The sequence below is a fragment of the Ammospiza nelsoni genome, chromosome 7 (assembly GCF_027579445.1).
Source record: "Ammospiza nelsoni isolate bAmmNel1 chromosome 7, bAmmNel1.pri, whole genome shotgun sequence".
NCBI classification, from domain to species: domain Eukaryota; kingdom Metazoa; phylum Chordata; class Aves; order Passeriformes; family Passerellidae; genus Ammospiza; species Ammospiza nelsoni.
The window spans coordinates 39,692,934-39,712,932 of NC_080639.1; the positions used below are offsets into that span (position 1 = coordinate 39,692,934).

At 45.7% G+C, this 19,999-nt stretch overlaps 1 protein-coding gene across 1 annotated transcript in view; it reads right to left on the bottom strand.

The window, feature by feature from the left end:
• CCDC148 (coiled-coil domain containing 148) overlaps window positions 1-19,999 on the bottom strand; it is a 47,774-nt gene that overhangs the window by 9,130 nt on the left and 18,645 nt on the right. The window contains exons 9-10 of the mRNA XM_059476488.1: window positions 14,921-15,059; window positions 12,780-12,986 (exon numbers count right to left, since the gene is read on the bottom strand). Of these exons, the coding sequence (XP_059332471.1) occupies window positions 12,780-12,986; window positions 14,921-15,059 (346 nt within the window). The remainder of the gene's footprint in view (window positions 1-12,779; window positions 12,987-14,920; window positions 15,060-19,999) is intronic.

Here is a 19,999-nt window from a genome sequence, read left to right on the forward strand (position 1 = left end):
CTCTGAACAATGCCCTGCTTGTCATGCTTCTTGTTAAAATAACAATTATACTTTTTTCTTTGCAATACACTGAACAATGCTGTGGCTTCTCATGGAGTTCAGGCAAAGTGATAATATGAAAATAACCTGAAAATGCAGAGGGTGCAAAGAGGATGGAGCCAGGCTCTTCCAGAGGTGCCCAGTGATGGGGGAAAACAACAGGCACAGACTGAAACACCTGGAATTCCAATGCATTCATCACTTCCCTGCTGAGGGGCTGGGTGAACGCTGGAACACGCTGGCCAGGGGGGTTGTGGAGCTGTTTAAACTGGATTCCACGCAGTCACCAGCTGTACCTGACCCTGCTGGGCAGGGGTGACCGGGGTCGGGAGAGGTCCCTCAGCCTCTGCTGCAACACCCGGATCAGGCTTCCCACACACCTGAAACTTGTGACACCGGGGCTGTCAAAATTGAAATTTTCATGTAGCAATTTTGCCAGCAGTCTGCTCGTGCAGTTTAGCGGTTTAAAAATCTAAAATAAAATGCTAAATTGTCTCAGTTACCCTTCACTTGCCACGCTAATGAACTCAAAAAGAAATGCTTTGAAAATGAGTCAGAAGAACATGCAATCCCTTCTACCTTGCTTTTGAAACAGACTGAAGCAAAACCATATATAGAGAAAATATTTAAAATCTGACAACAAGTAAACAGTGAGTGAAATCTGCAAAAAGCGTACTCAGATTGGAGCTGGGATAAGCTGCAAGAGCATTTGAAGGAGCTTTAAACTTCTGTAATAACAGCACAGATTTTCTCAACTGATATGAGGTAACAGATTATGTAACAAAAAAATAGCTTTTTGTAAGCCTGGATTTCCCTACATCCTGCTTCCCAGTCCTTTCAAATGCTCTGCAATGCTGAGGTCAATGCCACCGGGTGCAGTTCATGATGCAGCCTCAGTTCCCCCCATGTCTGAGATTTCTCCCAATCCTCTAGAGGTCTTCCCTGGACACTCATTTATCAATTGTTTGGTTGTTGGATTGGTTTGATTGCAGCCATTAGCATGGCGAGGCCATAAACTGGTCTCAACAAAAGCTGCATTTCCCTGATGCTGCAGGGGAGCCAGTGCGTGGAAATGCCCATGGAGGACAGAGCAAAGCCTGCAGGGAGCCTGGGACGGTGGCAAATGGCTGAAGGAAGCAACCCACACTGCAGCAGTGAGCAGACACAGACACTAATCTGTCCTGAGATCATCTCAAGCCTCCCCATTAACCCATTCATTGACAGCGCTCTGCACGGGGCATGCGACGCCCTGCCCTTGTGGTGTGCCACCACCACCTTCTGGGGCTGTTTCCATGCAGATCTTTCCTTACAGCCTTTGATCCAAGTCAGAAATCAATACTGGGGCACAACCTAGCTTTCTGACAGCTTATGTACAAACAAATGAGCACAACCAAGCACCAAATTCAGAACTTCACTAGGCTGACGAAGCATTAATCACACAGTAGCGTTCCCCAGACAGAAGAGATGGGCCAGTAACTCAGTGTGTATCTCCAACCCTACAATGCTCCCTACTCTGCCCTAAATCACTGCCAAAACATATATTTACTCAGGGGGTAGAACATGCTTTCCATTTTTCAAATTTCAATTCTGAATCTACTTTTTCATTTTTTAGTTAGGATTTCAAATGTATGAGCCTAAGGCCAATCAGAAAAATGGGTAACAAGGATACCAGAGGAGTTTCACTGTACCATACTTGTTCACAATACCCAGTTATTATTATCTGTATTCAGCACATGAAATGAGTTTAGATTTATCCCTGCTCCCTCCGTGCCTTTTCATTAGGGCAAAATAAGAATAATTTCCTTTAAAAATTTTTTTAAAAATTCATAATTGTGACAAAAAAGGACATAATTCCAACAAAGCCCCCCCCAAACAAACAAACAACAAAACAACAAAAAAACCCAAGGAACATTGGTAAAAACCAGAAAAGCAATACATGCAAAATATGTATAATATGTGACTGTGATTCTGTAGGCAGGCCTTATGCCATGACTTTTCCAGGAGCAAGAGTTGAAATCATATAGGATAAAATGTTCTTAACAGAGCAGAGGTAGAGTGAAGTGTAAGAAGTAACAAAACTTAGACATTAACCAGGTGATTCAAATACCAGCATATTTCACTTTTTAAACCACATTTGAACATTAAAATCCTCTGTGCTAGAGAGCAGTTCTATCTCACAGCCCCAGATCACTTTGTGCACCAGGCAGGGAAATGCACGCGCTCAGGAGGTGGCAGGAGGCTCCCAGACCAGTCCTGTGCATGCGGTGGCAGGTCAGAAGCAAGGGTCAGGCAGGACAGAGCAGAGCCTGAGCTGCATTTCCCAGACCAGTCCTGTGCATGCGGTGGCAGGTCAGAGACGAGGGTCAGGCAGGACAGAGCAGAGCCTGAGCTGCATTTCCCAGACCAGTCCTGTGCATGCGGTGGCAGGTCAGAGACGAGGGTCAGGCAGGACAGAGCAGAGCCTGAGCTGCATTTCCCAGACCAGTCCTGTGCATGCGGTGGCAGGTCAGAGACGAGGGTCAGGCAGGACAGAGCAGAGCCTGAGCTGCATTTCCCAGACCAGTCCTGTGCATGCGGTGGCAGGTCAGAGACGAGGGTCAGGCAGGACAGAGCAGAGCCTGAGCTGCATTTCCCAGAGCATCCTGTGCATGCGGTGGCAGGTCAGAGACGAGGGTCAGGCAGGACAGAGCAGAGCCTGAGCTGCATTTCCCAGAGCATCCTGTGCATGTGGTGGCAGGTCAGAGCGAGGGTCAGGCAGGACAGGGCTGGGCAGGCGCTGCAGGGAGGGAGCAGCTCCTCCCAGGGGCTCTGCTGCCCAGAGGGACCCCGGATGCTGAGCTCCCACAGCTGAGGGGTGCCAGCAAAGCCTGCTGCATTCACTGGGATTTCATCTCCAGAGGCAGGATCGTGCGCATCTGGAGAGCAAAAACCCTCCCAAACAATAATTCTGCTTCACTACAGCAGCAATCTGGCACCGCAGACTGCACCAAAAAAAATTAGCGTGTTCTTGATTGCATTCTTCCATTCCTATCAGTTCAAAATCACAAGGGTATATTTTACTGTGTCAACAGTAAATATTTTATTTAAATATTTTAAAAAATCCTAGTAGTTAAACTAATATTGAAAATACACTGCAACCTGGCTCTCCCATTGCCTGTTCCACAAAACTGTTTTCATTTCAGCAGTACAAGCACTGCCAACATTAGGTTCTGAAAGTTTTTAATTACAAATGGCATTTCAAGTACATTTCACAGTTCATGCATTATTAGAGGAGGTTTTGCCAAGTGAATTATTAAATTGCTCTGCTGAACAGAATGCATACACACCTTTTTTCAGTTCATTTTTTCAATTTTGCACATTACAATAATGTAAAGTGCACTACAAACTAATTAAAGTAATAAATTAGTTCTTTCACTGTAACATCCGAATAGCAATAATGTATTTACCATTCACCTAATGTTACAGACACAACTCTTTTAAAGACAAAACAATGCAGAATACCACAGCACCATGGGAGGTTTCCCCTTGAAGCAGCAATGACTTTTTACAAACAGACACAAGGGGTGGCATCGAGCTGCTCAGCTGGGTACCAGGAGCACAGGGCAGCCAGCTGTGCTGGCAAAGGTCGAGCAGGGGCAGCCTCAGCTTTGGAAACAGAGGAAAATGTGCATGAGGAACCAAAAGGACACAAAATCCTGGGAGGAACGGTGTCAGAAATGATTGCCCACAACTCAGAGCACTCTGCCACACAGACATACTAAGCTTGTAGAATCCAAGTTCTAAGCAAAAGTTCCCAATAACTGTGTGATAAAGCCAGTACTGTTTGTCATAAGTGAAGGCATAAAAGGAAATCCTCTGAGATCCCACTTTGATGTTTTCTAGCTCACTTTTTCAACCATATAAAATCACACAATCTAAATACTCTTCTAGTATCTCACAGAATTTAATTAATCTCTGAATCACTTCTGTTCATCTCTCCTTATTTATACTATGGTTTGCAGTTTTCGTTTTCTTCTTCAAATTGTTCACAACTGATTCTAAGAATCCCTGGGAAAAAAAATTAGGGGGTCTCTTCAAGAAAAATAACTTCACAAGTGAAGATTCTACATGGTAGAAAAAAACCACAGAAAAGAAGAACCACAAAATTCGGCTAGCCATGGAAGCCCACAGCAGAACAGAGCCAGCCTGTTCATGGTGGGATCACAGAAACACAACAGCTGCAGGTCAGGGCTGCATGGTCACAAACAGCACAATGGGATTACGAGACAACTAGAGATTCAAATACTATTTAAAGAATTCAGTATTTTAAAAAATCTCACGCATAAAAAAAGAAAACACACAATGTGTCTCCCCACATTTGTGCCACAGTTCTCCCAGGTTGTTGTACAAAGCAGGTGGGAGATCCCAGTGAGCCAGAGGCACAAAGCACCATTCCATGTTTCCCAGTGGGGCCAGCATGGGCTGCCTGAGCCCAGTGTCAGGCTGTGCACAAAACCCATGCAAGTACCAAGCACGTTGCTGTTGGCTGTCAAAGCTCCCTGTCGGGCTACTGAAGGTGCCCTCGGAGCACAGCCCCAGCCCCGGCAGAGCCCACGCAGGCAGGGAGGAGCGGGAATGAGCTGTGGCAAGGATGGGCTGCCTGCCCACGGCCCTGCTCAGTCACTCAGCTGCTCACTCCGCGCTCGGGAGAGCTGGCAGCCACGGCAGCCCCAAAGCACACTGAGGAACGGGCACGCTCACATAACCACGCTGATCCCCTGCCCAAACCAGCTCCAGCCTCTCCTCTCCTTCCTTTCCCTGCGTCACCACCTTCTCCTCTGCTCAGGGTCTTGCTGAATATAGAATCGAGAGTTATCCCATTTATGGCAAGTCAGAGATACCTCTTGGTTCTTCCAGATGGAAGCCACAAGGCACAGAGAGAGAAAAATGCCTCTCAATTGCAAATTTGGATTTAAACCACGTCAACTATGACATTTTTCCTTCACATTTTTAAAAGAAGGGCTGCAGCCAGAGAATAAGTTGGTGACCGAAGGAATTCTGTTTCTAGAGAAATGGCCACTTTAGAGCTATGCCTCTCTAGTGTGTTCTGAAAAAGAGAAAAAGCAAAGCAGATGTAAAAGGTGATTAAGTCATGAGAAGTCACATGCTGAAGAAACAGCAGGATTGCAACAGCAGCCCTTCAGTAGGGATATTGCTCCCAGTCCAGTTCCTAAGGGACACATCATCAAACAAGGAAGATGATTTTGTTTAGATTTGGCAAGCTTTTTATTTCTCCACACAAGATCAATGCTTTTTATCTCCTCTAGAACTGGTCAAACTGAGATCACTACAAGATTAACATGGAAAACTTATTAAAAGGTGACTTGCAATGCCAGCAGTGCAGCCTCTTTACTTGCAAAGCAGTTCAGCCATTCATACTTCAGATGGAAGCAGCACATGCTGATCTGTGTCTCCTGCCTGAGCAACTCCCTGCCATTCTGACATGCACAAAAAAGAAAATACTTTTAAGAAAATGGGAGGGAAACATAGAAGAAAAAAAAGTTAAAGACCCAGCCTCCCATAAAAAAGTAAGGATTCAGTCAATTTCTCTCAAGAGTAATAGAAGTTAAACACATAAATCCCACTTGGGTTAATAGGATAATAAATCCCTTGGATTTAAATATTTTACAAACTAAACAGGAACATAGAAGTCTGTGTTACAAAACTAACCAGGTTTTTCAAGTCACCAACTGTATGGAAATGTCTATCCAACAACTACTAAAAAGTAGTGTACTTCTTATCGAAAAAAAGTGGTTTTTCAAAGGTACTTGCACTCACCCACAATTTCTCAATACAAACCCCAGTTCACCTGCTCAAACTCTTCCTTGTGTGCCAGGACTAGGAAGAGGGTGAGGGATGGATGTTGAAGCCATTCCCATCTGCAGGACAGAGCTGCTGCAGCTGGTCCTGAGCAGAGCGTGACCCTGCCAGGACCTGCCCAGTGCTGGACTCACACCCAGGGTTTGGGCAAACAGGGCATTGGGGGGCACTGGGCCTGCTGGCAGCTGATGCCAAGGAGGAGCAGCCTCAGTGCTGGGCACTCACACACCCAGGGTTTGGGCAAACAGGGATTGGGGGGCACTGGGCCTGCTGGCAGCACGTACCAGGGAGCAGCAGCCCCAGCGCTGGGCACACACACACCCAGGGTTTGGGCAAACAGGGCATTGGGGGCACTGGGCCTGCTGGCAGCACGTGCCAAGGAGCAGCAGCCCCAGCGCTGGGCACTCACACGCAGGGTTTGGGCAAACAGGGCATTGGGGGGCACTGGGCCTGCTGGCAGCTGATGCCAAGGAGCAGCAGCCTCAGTGCTGGGCACTCACACGCAGGGTTTGGGCAAACAGGGCATTGGGGGCACTGGGCCTGCTGGCAGCTGATGCCAAGGAGCAGCAGCCTCAGTGCTGGGCACACACACACCCAGGGTTTGGGCAAACAGGGCATTGGGGGCACTGGGCCTGCTGGCAGCACGTGCCAAGGAGCAGCAGCCTCAGTGCTGGGCACTCACACACCCAGGGTTTGGGCAAACAGGGCATTGGGGGGCACTGGGCCTGCTGGCAGCACGTGCCAAGGAGCAGCAGCCCCAGCGCTGGGCACACGCAGCCCCCCAGCCCTGGGGAGGGCTCTGTGCACCCCACAGGTTTCACATCTCCAGGCAGGAGTTGCCTCCCAAGGCTTTAGAAGCCACAAGCAAATTGTGTCCCAACAAAGCTGACATTGCCAAGGAAACTGGGATGTATGGGAGACCTGCTACTGATGTGTAATTGTGTTAACTGATAATAATAAAAAAAGACTTGCACTATTCAAAGCCACCACACGCTGAAATATAAAATATTAACAGTGTTATTTCTAGAAATACAATAAGAATAGGAAGTGTATGCGTGTATTCCTAAATGGAAAGCTAACGAGATGGGTGCCTCAGGGTGTGAATACTAGAGGTTATAAAAGGGAAAAAATTAAAGTGTATATTAAGAACAGTTCCCTGGAGTCTGAAATATTACAGGGCAAGGGGAGTTCATCCAAACAATATGAAAAAGCCATCTTTTTTTAAATTTAGAGAGTCCTTTTTTAAAAGCATGGTACATATCATTTTTCTTTTCTCAGGTGTCAGTAACCTCCTGAACTGCCACAAAGCTTTTAAAAAGCCAGTATGTCAGGGTCTGCAGAAGGAGGTGGGAGAAGTTCAGATTTGCTCAGGGGCTCCACGCGAGATATCCCCAGCGCAGCGAGAGCCGCTGCTGTTCTGTTGCGCTGCTGACGGCAGAGGCGCAGAGATGCGCTGCTGCCTGCGCTCTGCGCTCAATGCCGCTCACAGCATTGCAACCCCCGCAGCGAATGCACGCCCTGCTGCCCGTGGAGGGGCTGTCCCCACCCTGCTCCCTCTCCCCGGGAGCACAGCCCAGCTCTCCTGCCCTGGCAGAGAACTCGTGTTCTGTGTCACCGGACAGAGCCCCGACACCACGCAGCAGAGGGAAGCTCTGGCACCCACGTGGCCAACAACAAACTCGTCTGGTATTAACAGCTGCGGTAGGAAGACTCCAGTAACTTTCAGCTCTAAAAATCTGCCCCTTCCTCCCTAAACTGGGGATTCTTCAAGCCTGAAAACCTCTGAACAGCACCTGGAACCACATCCCAACTCCACAGGGTCCTGAATGACAAACAATAAATGGTAAAAACTAACAATTTCTGCATCTGACTGGCCTGCACAAGACCTACAAGAAGAATTAGAGCAGCATTAGAGCATTTGGCAGTAGGATAATTAAGAAATAATACATTTACAAGTTTGCTAGTCTCAGAGGATAATCTCATTCTGGCTGTGGGTAGAAAAACAATGGAGGTTCACATCCCTAATAGATTTTTGACGATCCTTGTGCTCCACAGGCTACCTCTAAGAGGTTAAAAAAATAAATACCAGAAAAGTGGTTAAAAGTAACTGTTTTGATCATTAACAGAATATTGTCTTCAGTTACATAAGTGTTTAAATCTGAAAAAGGGATATGAAAGAAAAGCACTTGAGCACAGCCCTCACTCACGACCTGAGGAGGAACACCAGGTACCAAATTCAGTGAGGAAACTGGTCACAAGGGCTGGGAGCAGGACTGGTAAAACTTGGGATCCAGAACAGGAGCAGTGCCAATTCCCTGGGGCTGACAGCACGTCACATCAGCTTTGCTCAAGGCAGTGCATGAACAGTTTATTTCTCACTGCTTGTCCTTGTAGTTCCTCTCTTTCCTCATCCAGCATTATTGGGAACACCCTCCTGTTCTTGACAATGGGAATGTCAACATTTTATTAACATGTGTAAATATTATACAGGCTTAAATATTCACACATGCATAACCTTAAGTAGGCTGCATTTCTATTTACAACTACTTATTTAAATTGCTTCCTTTAGATAGAGAATTCTCCCTTCTAGACCCATTGAGTTCTCATATGGATGAGAGTTCCTTTGATCATTAACAACTGCAAAATTTTGGTGCAGTTTTGCTTGCCTGAGGCGCCACTTTGCTCACTGAAGATCATTCTAGGAAAACACTGTGGGCAAGAGTGTCTGCTTGTCTGGTTATCCATCCTCCAGCAACTTTAGGTGTCAGTGGGCAATTTCAGCTAGATTTGAGAGAGAGGTGCTTGTCTCAAACACACCCCAGCTCTCACCAGCACACAGGGAGCTGGGCAGGTTACACCCAGGCTGAGGCCCTGCGTGCTCCTCTGAGCTGTTCTGGGTTGTTTCAGTCCCTGGTCTCCTCCCACGCAGTGCCCTGAGCCCCTGCTCCCAAAAGCCTCAATTCAAGCCCAGGGATGGGGCACGAAGCTGTGACCGTGTCCGTGGGGGAACGCAAAGGAACCCACTCGGAGCTTGGCAAACTGCCCTCAGCAGCTTCCCAGGAGCGCAGGGCTCCGTGGGCACCCAGCCCTGCCCGGGCAAACACCAGAAACAGTGGGAGGAGATTAACAGGAGACAGATCAGGAGTAACAACATCATGTGATGGAACACAGGTACAGCCAAACAGGGGGGAAAGACTGCTGGAAGGGCAAGCAAGGCAAACGTGCAGAGACAGCCTCTGCAGGTGCTTCACATGTACTGTGCACGAGCTTGGTCTGACCCAAAAGACACAACAGGTCAGTGCTGTGCTGACCTCAGACTATTAAATACAGGTCTATTAGGTCTGGATTGAAAACTTTAATTAGAGTCAGAGCTGGCTCATCTTTGAGTGTTAGAGTCTTAGACACTTGCTCACATTCATTTTGGAGAAACACTGTAGCATCCTGTATCTCTTCAGTTCACCACAAACATGAGTAGCTATATTTAAAATTTAGGTTATTATAACTTCCTTGTATTCTTTATGTCCAACAAATGAATGGGTCAACTCAGTGGTGAACAGACAACACTTCTGAAAAAGAAAACCATTCTTTTAAGTGCCTTACTATTCAAATATTTATTCTTTTACAAAGTTTCCTTCAAAATGACTGGTTTGAAGTCAAAGCACTGGATCTGATACCTCTGGATTTTTTTAACATTCAGTTGTAATACTTCAATGTTGATCTGCTCTGATAGTCACAGCATTTAAACCAGTGACTTGACTACATGCTGAATAGGGAATTTTTTTTTTTCCCTAAGTTTACTGTCACATCCTTTCTTACAATACAGGAAGGAAGAAGGAAAGCAATTTGCAAAATGTTTTATACAATTTGCAATAGCCCTGTTAATGCCACCTAATGCTTTTCTTTTTGAAATTATTTTATCATAGTTTCTGCCAGGATATAAAATACAAGAGCTGCTCTCCCAAACTACACAATGTGCTGCAAGAGATTTTAGCATTGGAGTGGGGATTAATCCTGGAGCACAAAACGAGGGAAAGAAGAGATTTAAAGGCAAGCAGGCGCACAAGATTTGTGCTGAGGAAGAAAAAGCGTCCCCTAAGCAGCACACACAGGGGATCCAACTGCCCTAAGCTCTGCTGCTGTAGGTCTTCCCTCTAGCCTTCTTTTAAAACCATTTTCTATGAAGATGGAAAGTATCAGATTACAAATATTTTAAGACAGAGTTAGTAGAAAAATAATGTTTGGAATGCATGCAGACACCTCAACTGAATTTGTGTTGTAGTACAGCAAGTTCTTCAAACCCCAGCTGTGAGGCAGCACCTCCTAAGCTCTGGAAAGATCACTCCTCACTTCGTGCCTTACCTGCCTTGCAACATGCAAAAATTTGCCTCTCTGTGTTGTTTAGGAAAAGGAATTTTACAGAGACTGAATTTGTTTTACACGGTGTCTGCTCCAGAAGCCTGGGGGGATCAGATCCCCACAGCTCAAAGCACACCAGATCTGAGTGACTCTTGATCACTCAAAGTGTGACCCCTCAGGGTTTGCTTTATTTTCCCATGAAAAACAAAGACATGTACCAGGCACATTTACTCTTTAGGAATATACAGCGTAACCTCCCCAGCATTGTCCATTTCACATTTTATTTCCTTCAGATGGCTACCATATGGCCCTCGTGATTTATTTCACCTGAGCTTCTTCAGTTGTTCCAAATTCCCTCCTTTGGGACTATGATTTCTGTTAGGACACACATTGATCTTCCGTGAGATGGAACATGGAAGAAAAATTTCAAAGTCCTTTCCCCAAGTAAAAACTGCTATAAATATTAATTTAACTTCTCTGCTGCTTTATTTTTTAATTATCCCTCCTTGTCAGTAACACGGCCTGGAGTCTCACCAATGGTATAGGTGCTTCTAGTGCATTTAAAACAGCTTTAAATCATGTATTCTTTAGTCAGTCTGCTGCCCCTTTGGTTTGTTGTTGCCAGAGGAAGGGAACTGTGTAAAAGCTGGGTGGTATTGTGTGGTTATTGCAGTAACCAAAGCAGTGCACAGCCTGTCAGATAGTGCACCTCTTTCTGTGTGTGTGCCATCGTTCCTTTCACAGATGGGGCCAGCAGAAAAGCTGTGGCTCTCTGCAAGCTGCTGCTGTACTGGAGGAGGTTTCTGTCCCTCTCAGTCACACCCAGGGTTTGCTGACAGATAAATCATTATTACAGCACCTGCACTGCCCCTCTGGCAGGGGAGACAGGGAACATTTCCTGATGTGAAACTGCCTGAAGCACCAAATGCCAACCAATGGTCAAAAAGAAAAGGTGGAAGAACAGCCCTAATCCCTGATTTCCAGTTCCACACTCTTTCCCTCAGAGACAGACTCGCTTTTTACCCATCTTATGGATCTCTCTCAGGATGGGTTTTACCTGTGTGAATTGGTGCTGGACTGAGTTCCCTTTTACCAGCAGCTGCTTTCCATGTCCAGCACTCTGTAGTTGTAAAGTTCAGAAGTGAAAAGACAAGTCCGTAACATGAACTATAACTGGGCAAACTATGAGTTTTCAAATGCATATCCTCATCAAACCAAAACAGAAGCCATGGATACACTGAGAATCATTTCTCTGAAAATGAGTGAGCTCTGTGCCCAAGCTCAGCTTCCGCCCTGCAGCCCTTTCAGTTGTGGAGCTGATCAAAACAAGGTCACAATGATATCCTCCTCTAATGAAAGAAATGTTCCTTTTCCATTCCTCTTCTCTGGGAAACAGGTGAGTTGGTTTTGTTCAAACGTTCAACATTTTAATGAAGATCCCTTTGAATTCACCCTTGAAAAGTGTAGGCCTAATAAGTTTAAGTTTCAAACAGTTCCTGGAAACAGGAGGTCAGAATCCAAAAATCTTTCAGACAATGTCAGTGCACCTGTGAGAATCTTACACAGAGACAACAAAGTACTCCAAAACCAGCCTGTTACTTCTTGTGTGGAAGAAAAGTAAAAGAAACAAAGGGGGAAAAGTGGCTCATATTCACAGTTCTGGAATAATTGGCCCTTCCATCTCTGGTTGTGCAGGTAAGAGACACAAAGCATTCCAGAAAGGAAGGCCTGGGTAAAGAATCACCAAACATCCCCTCAGCTCCAGAGAGCCACCCCTTCCTGCCCCTGGCCCGAGGCAGGGCTGACACAGGAGTCAGAGCAGGGTGCTCCCCACTTAGTCATGCCCACACAGTTTCTAACCCCAAAGTGTTTAGATTCAAAGCTTCCTACGCCAGACAGCTCCAGAACACAAGACAGCAATAACACAAAAGCCCTTCTAACTAAAAACTAGCATCAACATCAAAATCCTGCCTCACAGAACAGGTTTTACCATGCTTTCCTTCTAGCAGGAAACCTGAATCAAGTGCTTAGTATTTCACTGAAAAGTGAGGGCACAGCAGAGAGAATATTGGTAAAGTGAGAATAACACATCATGCATGCTCTCAGATGTTCATTTCTGTGCGAGTCAAAAATCACAGAGAGCAGTTTAAACAAATCTTAACATGCCTCATGCCCAGAAATGGGATTCCTCCTACAAACACCTTAGGCATAAATATCACAACATCTTCCTCTTGTGTCCAGTCTCCTCCCACTTTACTCTATTCACTTACCAAAACCACACAGGTATTTTTATCTTTTTCACCTCTTACCACATTAAATCAGAATATCGTGAACCTCCTATAACAAGGCCAAACAAGTTATGGGATCCATTGTTTCATGTCTTAAATAGCATTCTTAGAAAAGCCCAGAAGGACAGACAGATACCCATTATTTACCTGAAAACAGATTTGTGCTAATGTAAAAAACTTCATTTTGAATGCATCTGTCGGGTACAGATTTGGTGATGGATTTATTACCGAACGTACCTTTGCTTTCAGATCAGCACAGATCTCCAGCTGCTTTTGCCTGGAGTCAGCCAGCAGCACGTGTGCCTCGTGAGCAGCAGCAGCCTCAGCAGCAGCAGCCAGGGCCCTGAGGACAAAGGCTCTCCTGAGCTGAGCCCAGGCTGACAGCAGGGCTCTGCGCTGGCTCCTGATGGAGAGGTAGTGATCCCGAGCCTTCTCGTGAGCTACCTGAAAGGATTAAAAGCTATTTGTTAACAAAATTGTAGTTCTAGACATTCTTCCAAACCTGGCTGTAACTGATTTAGGTCTTGTATGCCCAATATTCCCACGGGATCCAGGGCACTGTGCCAGGGATGTCACCATGTCCTGCTGTCCTGGGCAGTGACACCCTCCAGCACCACAGCATCCCCCTGGCCCCCTGCTCTCTGTTCAGCTGCTCTTTTGCAAGGGGAATAAATGAAATGCAATGGTCCCTCCCTGCCCTGAAGGACATAACATATAAGCAGGTCCTTCAATATTTCTCCAGAGATATTGAGCACTTCCAGCAAGATGAGGCTTTTCCTATCAAATTCTGATCTGCAGAGAAACAGGACACAATAACAGCCATTGTACAAAAGCAGTACAGGGGGGAATCAGCTTCACTTCTTTCCTAGCAGGAAGTTTGGAAATAAAAGCTTAGTTGGCCAAGCAGCACAGTGCCACCACCTAGCAAAAACTGCAGTGTTTAATCCAAAATCCACTTGCTTTGGCCTAATTCAGTGAGGTTCATGGGGATATTCAACGTTCAAGGCCTTGATGGAAGCAGTACCAAGTAAGGCTGATAGAATGAGGCAGCAGAGTCTTGAACCTGTCTTATATCCCCAAAATATATAGGGATGAGTGAGATTCTAGAGATGGCTGGCTCTCTCAGGTGCCAAGGGGACCATCCCAGATGCTGATTCCAGGCTCTGGCGGGGAGCAGGGGATGCTGACTCACTCACAGACATTCCTATCAGCTCCTGGCTGGCTGAAGCTGCTCCTCGAGCTTCCCAGGGCCAAAGCTCAGCGCTGTGCCTCAGCAGCTCCCACATCTCAGGCTCCTGCAGCCAGACCCTCCTGAGCAGGGCAGGGGCTGGAGTCTGCTCCTCCAAACACAGAGCTCTGCCAGGATCAGCTCTGAGTGCCCTCGTCACTCTGCATGGGGGAAGGAGGCGAGGAAGGCTCCAGGCTGCTGTTCCGGTGTGACACAAACACCTTCTAAGAACAGTGGTTTAACATTTTCCATAGTCATCATGCTGATACACACACCAAGACACATCAGCTCAATGAAGAATTATGTTTTTAAATTTTAGATGAACCTTCCAAGGTGTAGGGAGACCCTTTAATGGTGTCTGTGCTTACAACATACCTGCATTGTCCAAAGCACACGACTATTCAGCCCTATTCAGGCCAGGGCAAAATGTCTGAAATCCACAAGAACTTTATTTTTAGTCAAACTCTGGCTAATTAGCAGTATCACTTCACTGTCATTCCTTTGCACTAGACATCCCTCAAACACAGGGAAGTAAAAGGTCTAAAAATACAGACAGAGATAAGAAAAGCCTCCTACTTTCCTTATGACATCCTGAAATGTTCTGGCCTTGAAATAGGTTTCTCAATTAGCGGCTATGTGCTTATTCACTGTGGAGTGCAAGAGGAATCAGCAATCAATTTGAAAACATTATGTATATAAAAATAGCCTCTCCCTTAGAGTGGGAGATAACTTTCTACTCTTCCTGCTATATATGTGCCACAGAACAATTAAAATAACTATTCCAAGACAGTGCAACAAAGCTTTACATCCTCACGAAAAAAAAAAAAAACACCAAGAGAAGCAGAGTGGCATAACACAGCTATAAAACTGTACAGCAGAAACAATGCTAACAAATTATTTTTGTGAGTTTGGCCTTAAGACTATGTGGAACTAAAAAATCTGCCCAGGAGTTGTTTTGAAGAGATGATAAGTTTTAAAATTCCTGCATTTTAAAACCAGGGATGTTTCTTGTTTACTGTGCACAATAAAATTTATAATTAAGAAATTTTAACATGAAAAAATTTCAATAAACATACATTCTTTAATACAACCATTCACTACATAGTTTAAGAATGTGCATATTTGAATGAATAGGTAAGCCAGCACTGACCAGCTCCTGCCTGGATTTGTGGGGAAGGTGCCTCTGCAGCATATCCAGGTACAAAGTCCTCCTCCTCTGCAGATCGCTTGGGTACTGATTGATAACAGTCTGGAAAACCCACTGATCTTCTTCCTTCCAGTCACTGTTCCTACAGAACACAAAACAATGCATCCCAGTCTAAATTAACCGCTGAAAAGGAGGAGTTTGGTTCTGGAGAGCCCAGTCCCGAGCGGGCTCACAGTCCTGGTGCTGTAAACTGGAGCTGGGTTAGAGGTGAATAAATGGGATTAATGAAATAAAGCAAACATGCATTGCTTTGCTGATATGACACCGTGTCATCAGTTGAGTGAATTGCTCTGTTTCTAATCTGGCTTTTTACTGGGGAATGTCACTGTGTTTCTCAAACATGCCACATAATTGGACAATCAGTGACCCCACAGGGAAAATACAGCGTAAAAAGAACAAGATGATCAGACTCCACCACTGAGCACTAAATAAATGATGAAAAGGGAATGGATGAAGTGATAATCCTTGCACACAGCTAAATGAGGATCTAGTTTACCAAACTCCAAACAGCCATAAACTCATCAGCAAGGCAAAAGAGTCACCATTTTTAGACTAGGATCTGTAGTAATCAGCTTGCATGCCTCTGTCTCAGAAAATGAGGGGAGCAAAAAGTAACATCCATCTGAAAGAATACCATCGGCTGGGATGTAGATTTTTAGCCTCAATCTGAACTCTTGGCCCTGAAGGGATTAATGTCAGGCTGTCATTGTCAGCATTAACATCCAAGCAGCAACAGTGAGTCAGACCAAAAGGTCTCTCTAGCCCAGTGACCTCGTTTCAGAAGTGACTAAGAGCCCAGGGATAATTAAAAGGCAATCATGAGACTCTACCCACCCCCCAAATTGCTGCTGCCTCCAGCTGCTGCAGTTCCTGGGCTCCCAGGCCAGCAGCCCTGTCTCAATGTTCCATAGCACTGCATGCAGTGAGGCATTGGAACAGCCTTATCTTTATGCAGGCTGAAAGAACAGGTGCTTCAAAAAGGGAATTTTTGTGAGAAACCTCACAGGTAATTAACATTAAGCTAGACACCATGATCTACCACTAAATAAATCAGCAATCCTCCCCTGTGAGTCCTGACACACCTCAGTATGAGGTGACACACCTCAGTACGGTGGCACCTGAACGTGCCACTTCAGCGACAGCAGGGAGACAGTTCTAAGAGCTGAGATTCGGCTTTGTAACGTTTTACTCTGGATATTTGTGCCCATGTGGGCTGGTGAACAGACAGATCTGCCTGCAGAGAGGAGGAGTGAGGCAGGGTGGGACCCCTCCTGGTCAGGGATCACTGAGAGCAGGGAGCAGCCCCAGCCCCCGGGCAGCTCCTCCCTGCCACAGCTGCACTGCTCCTGCCACCCTGCAGCGCTGTCAGCTCCTGCTCGTTTATATTCCTCTAATGCCAGCCAGCCAAACCTCTGCACTGCTCACAACAAGGACAAGGTTTTCTGGGAGATCCTTTGGGGAGCAATCAGCTGGAGAGAGAGCTACAAGTGGTTTATTGTAAGTAGGGACAAACTGACTGCCAATGCCTCGGTTTGTCAGCTGTGCCAGAATTTGTCAGCTGTGCTGAGATTTTGTCAGCTGCTTGTAGAAAAATAGTGGAAAAAAAAAAACCAACCAAAAAAACCCAAAACAGCATGACCCAGCCCAGCATATTCATACCCACCAAACACACGGAGAATTTCAACATTTCCTGCTGAATGAATCTGAGATGTCACCTCACTTACACTTCTGTAAAATTCCAGAAAGGAATATCTCATCTAAAACAAGTCTGAAAGTGCCAACACATTTGACACGAATATTTAAGGTATTATCAAGTTTCTGCACTGTCAAGATATTGACAAACATTTGCCAGGCTGAACACCTGACCCAAATTTTAAATGTAGAGCTTGATTTTCTTGTATGCAGCATTGTAGCAGAGCACAGCACAATCTCTGTTTGTTTCGGAGCTGAAACACAGCAATTGTCTCACCCGCACAGCCCGAGGCAGCTGCTTCCTTTGGAACAGATTTAGCCGGCACTAATCCCTGGTTTGCACACTCCAAGGAATACAAACGGCTCCAGGGCAGCTCCCTCTCCCCGCTGCAACCCCGCACATCCCGCGCTGCGGCACCGGCACCGGGGACCGGCACCGTGGCCACACACAGGGCCACGGCGACAGAGTGCCACCATGCCACCACACAGTGCCACCATGCCGCCACACACAGGGCCATGGTGACAGAGTGCCACCATGCCACCACACACAGGGCCACGGCGACAGAGTGCCACCATGCCACCACACACAGGGCCACCATGCCACCACACACAGGGCCACCGCGACAGGGTGCCACCATGCCACCACACAGTGCCACAATGCCACCACACACAGGGCCACCGCAACAGAGTGCCACTGCATCACCACACACGCAGTGCCACCATGCCACCCTGACACACAGTGCCACCACACAGACCACACAGTGCCACCATGACCCACACAGTGCTACCGTGCCACCATGCTACCACATACACAGTGCCACCATGCCACCGGACACACACAGTGCCACCCTGACACCACACATACACAATGCCACCGTGACACCACACATACACAATGCCACCATGCCAGAGTGCCACCGTGCCACCAGGTGAGAAGCCCAGCCCCTGCTGTCACTGCAGCACAAACAGCCCCCGCAGGGGCCTGGAAGAGGAATCCACCCTGAATCTGCTCCGCTCTGTCCTGCTGTCCCGTTCCTTTGAAAGGATGCTGCACAGGATGCAGTGCTGAACCTGCAATGCTCCAGTCATCCTTCAGTCATTTAAATAATTCAGACACCCTTGAAAATTGTGGAAAAAAATATAATAGTGCTTAAAGAATCATTCTAACATGCATCAGTCCAAGCTCACAATTTGTGGAATAGCTCACGACCTGGGTATTTCCCAAGCACAAACATTTGTGTTTCAGCAACATTAAAAAAAAATTAAATTAGATTATAAAATATTGTAATCTTGTATAAGGCTTGAAATCAAACCCAAGCTCTTCTTCCATTTCTAAAAGCAATGACTACTGCAATGTGCATTCTAGTGTGAATGAAAATCACACAGAATAAACCAGACCAGAATATTATCTCATTCTAAAATTTCTGGTTTGAACATTTTATGTACATTTTCCAAATTCTCTGTTCCAGACAGTCTGAAGTGTTAAAAAAAGGGGATGTGCAATGCTAGAGTAGTATTAACTGAAGGTTTCTTTACTGTACAATCAACATATGATGGCAGAGGAAGTGAAGTGGCCAAGTGACCCAGCTGAAGTGACCCAGCTATTGTGTTGTCATAGAATCATGTGCTACTGAGCAACTTCTCAAATGACAAAAATAAGAAAAGAATGCATTGCAGGAGGATGCGTGGCCTCTCTGGGTACAGAGCAGTGGCAGGAGCTGCAAAGGCTTTCCTAAGGCTGAATTAACCACAAGAGCACAGGGGTACACACCAAGGTCAAGGGGCTGTCACTCCAATATCTGTGCCAGCTGGATCACAGTTAGCATGATGAATTATACAATACTTCAATCACAAGGCTGCATCTTTGCAAACTCATAGGATATCTCCATGCAAATTAGCCAATATAAATGTAAGAAGCGAGTTGAGTTTTACAAATTCATACCTTGGAAGCAAGCAATACTATAAGAACAAAGTCTTTCTTGTTTTAAAATTGAAAACTAATTTTTACTCCTGTTGTGGATAAAATCACTTGAACATAAATGAGCAACACATTAAAAATTTGGAGACCAGAAGGCAAACAAAAGTCCAAGGTCTAGTTTTAAATCAAATGCCTGATGGATGATTGCTGGTGGTTCGTTTATGATTCCCTCCATTTCCAGTTCTCAGGGCTGGCCCAAGCTGGGTCTGTGTCCCTGCAGCCTCTCACAGATTCCTGCCCCACCACCTGCACGTCCCCCAGCCCCATCCACTGCATTTCTCCCCTCTAGGGATCACACCTCCCTCCTGGCAAGCGCCACTGCACATGTGTTCAGGCTACCACTGATTTTCTTTCATTGCAGATATGGTATTTTATCTTTAAATCCTGATATTATTTAATTATTGGTGAAAAATTAACTGACTCCAGACCTCAACTCACACCTGGCCTATGATCACTGAAAATACTATGGCAGATATTTCAACCATTTTCAGAAATTCTGTTGTCTATATCCACATCTGTCTATTGTTCAGTAGCACACATGCTGTGTGAGTCAAGGATTTTAATTTATGAATTTTCACCAAAGTTGTGTTCATCATGAACTTTGACACAAATTTGATTAAAACTGCGAGAAAGACTTTGTACATATTTACTGATTTAGCATTTGCCACAGATTTTCTTATTGAGGTTGTTAGAACTTCTTCTGTAAGAGAAACTATAACAAAATATCAGAGAGAGCAGCAAAAGAACTGCCTAAATTTGCCATTTGTGGCTCCATAAATCAAAACAATTTTCAAGCATCATGTCCTAACTGCTAGGATGCTCCAGTAATAACATGTATGTTTCAGGTACCACAAGAACACAGAATATTTGTACAATCTGTACATAAGATAAGTAGATCATACCATCTCTTTCTATGGCAGCCAGCATCTTCAGCCTGTTTCAGCACACCAGACTCATTCAGCAGCAGGGACAGAACAAACACTGCACTGTATGTGTACACAGAAAACCGATTTGGAAGCAACAGGAGATTGTTCTACCAAAGAAATTCAGGGACCTTCCTGTTCCCCCCGGTTTCTCCTGCCCAGAATTCAAACCACTCCACTGGCCAACCCCCTCTTAGTCATTTGACAGCCTGAAGCCATCCAAAGGAATATCAGGGATGGCAAAAACAAAGGCCACGCAATGCCTGCAACTCAGGACCTGCTGGCCTCTAGACAGCCTCAGCAGGAAGGCTAAGCTTTATATTATTAATACACAGGTTTATTACACTTCTAGATCACTATGAAGACTGCTCTTTCAATAAACACTTCCATTTACAGAAAAATCTCTCCTCCTTTTGGTTATCTGAATCA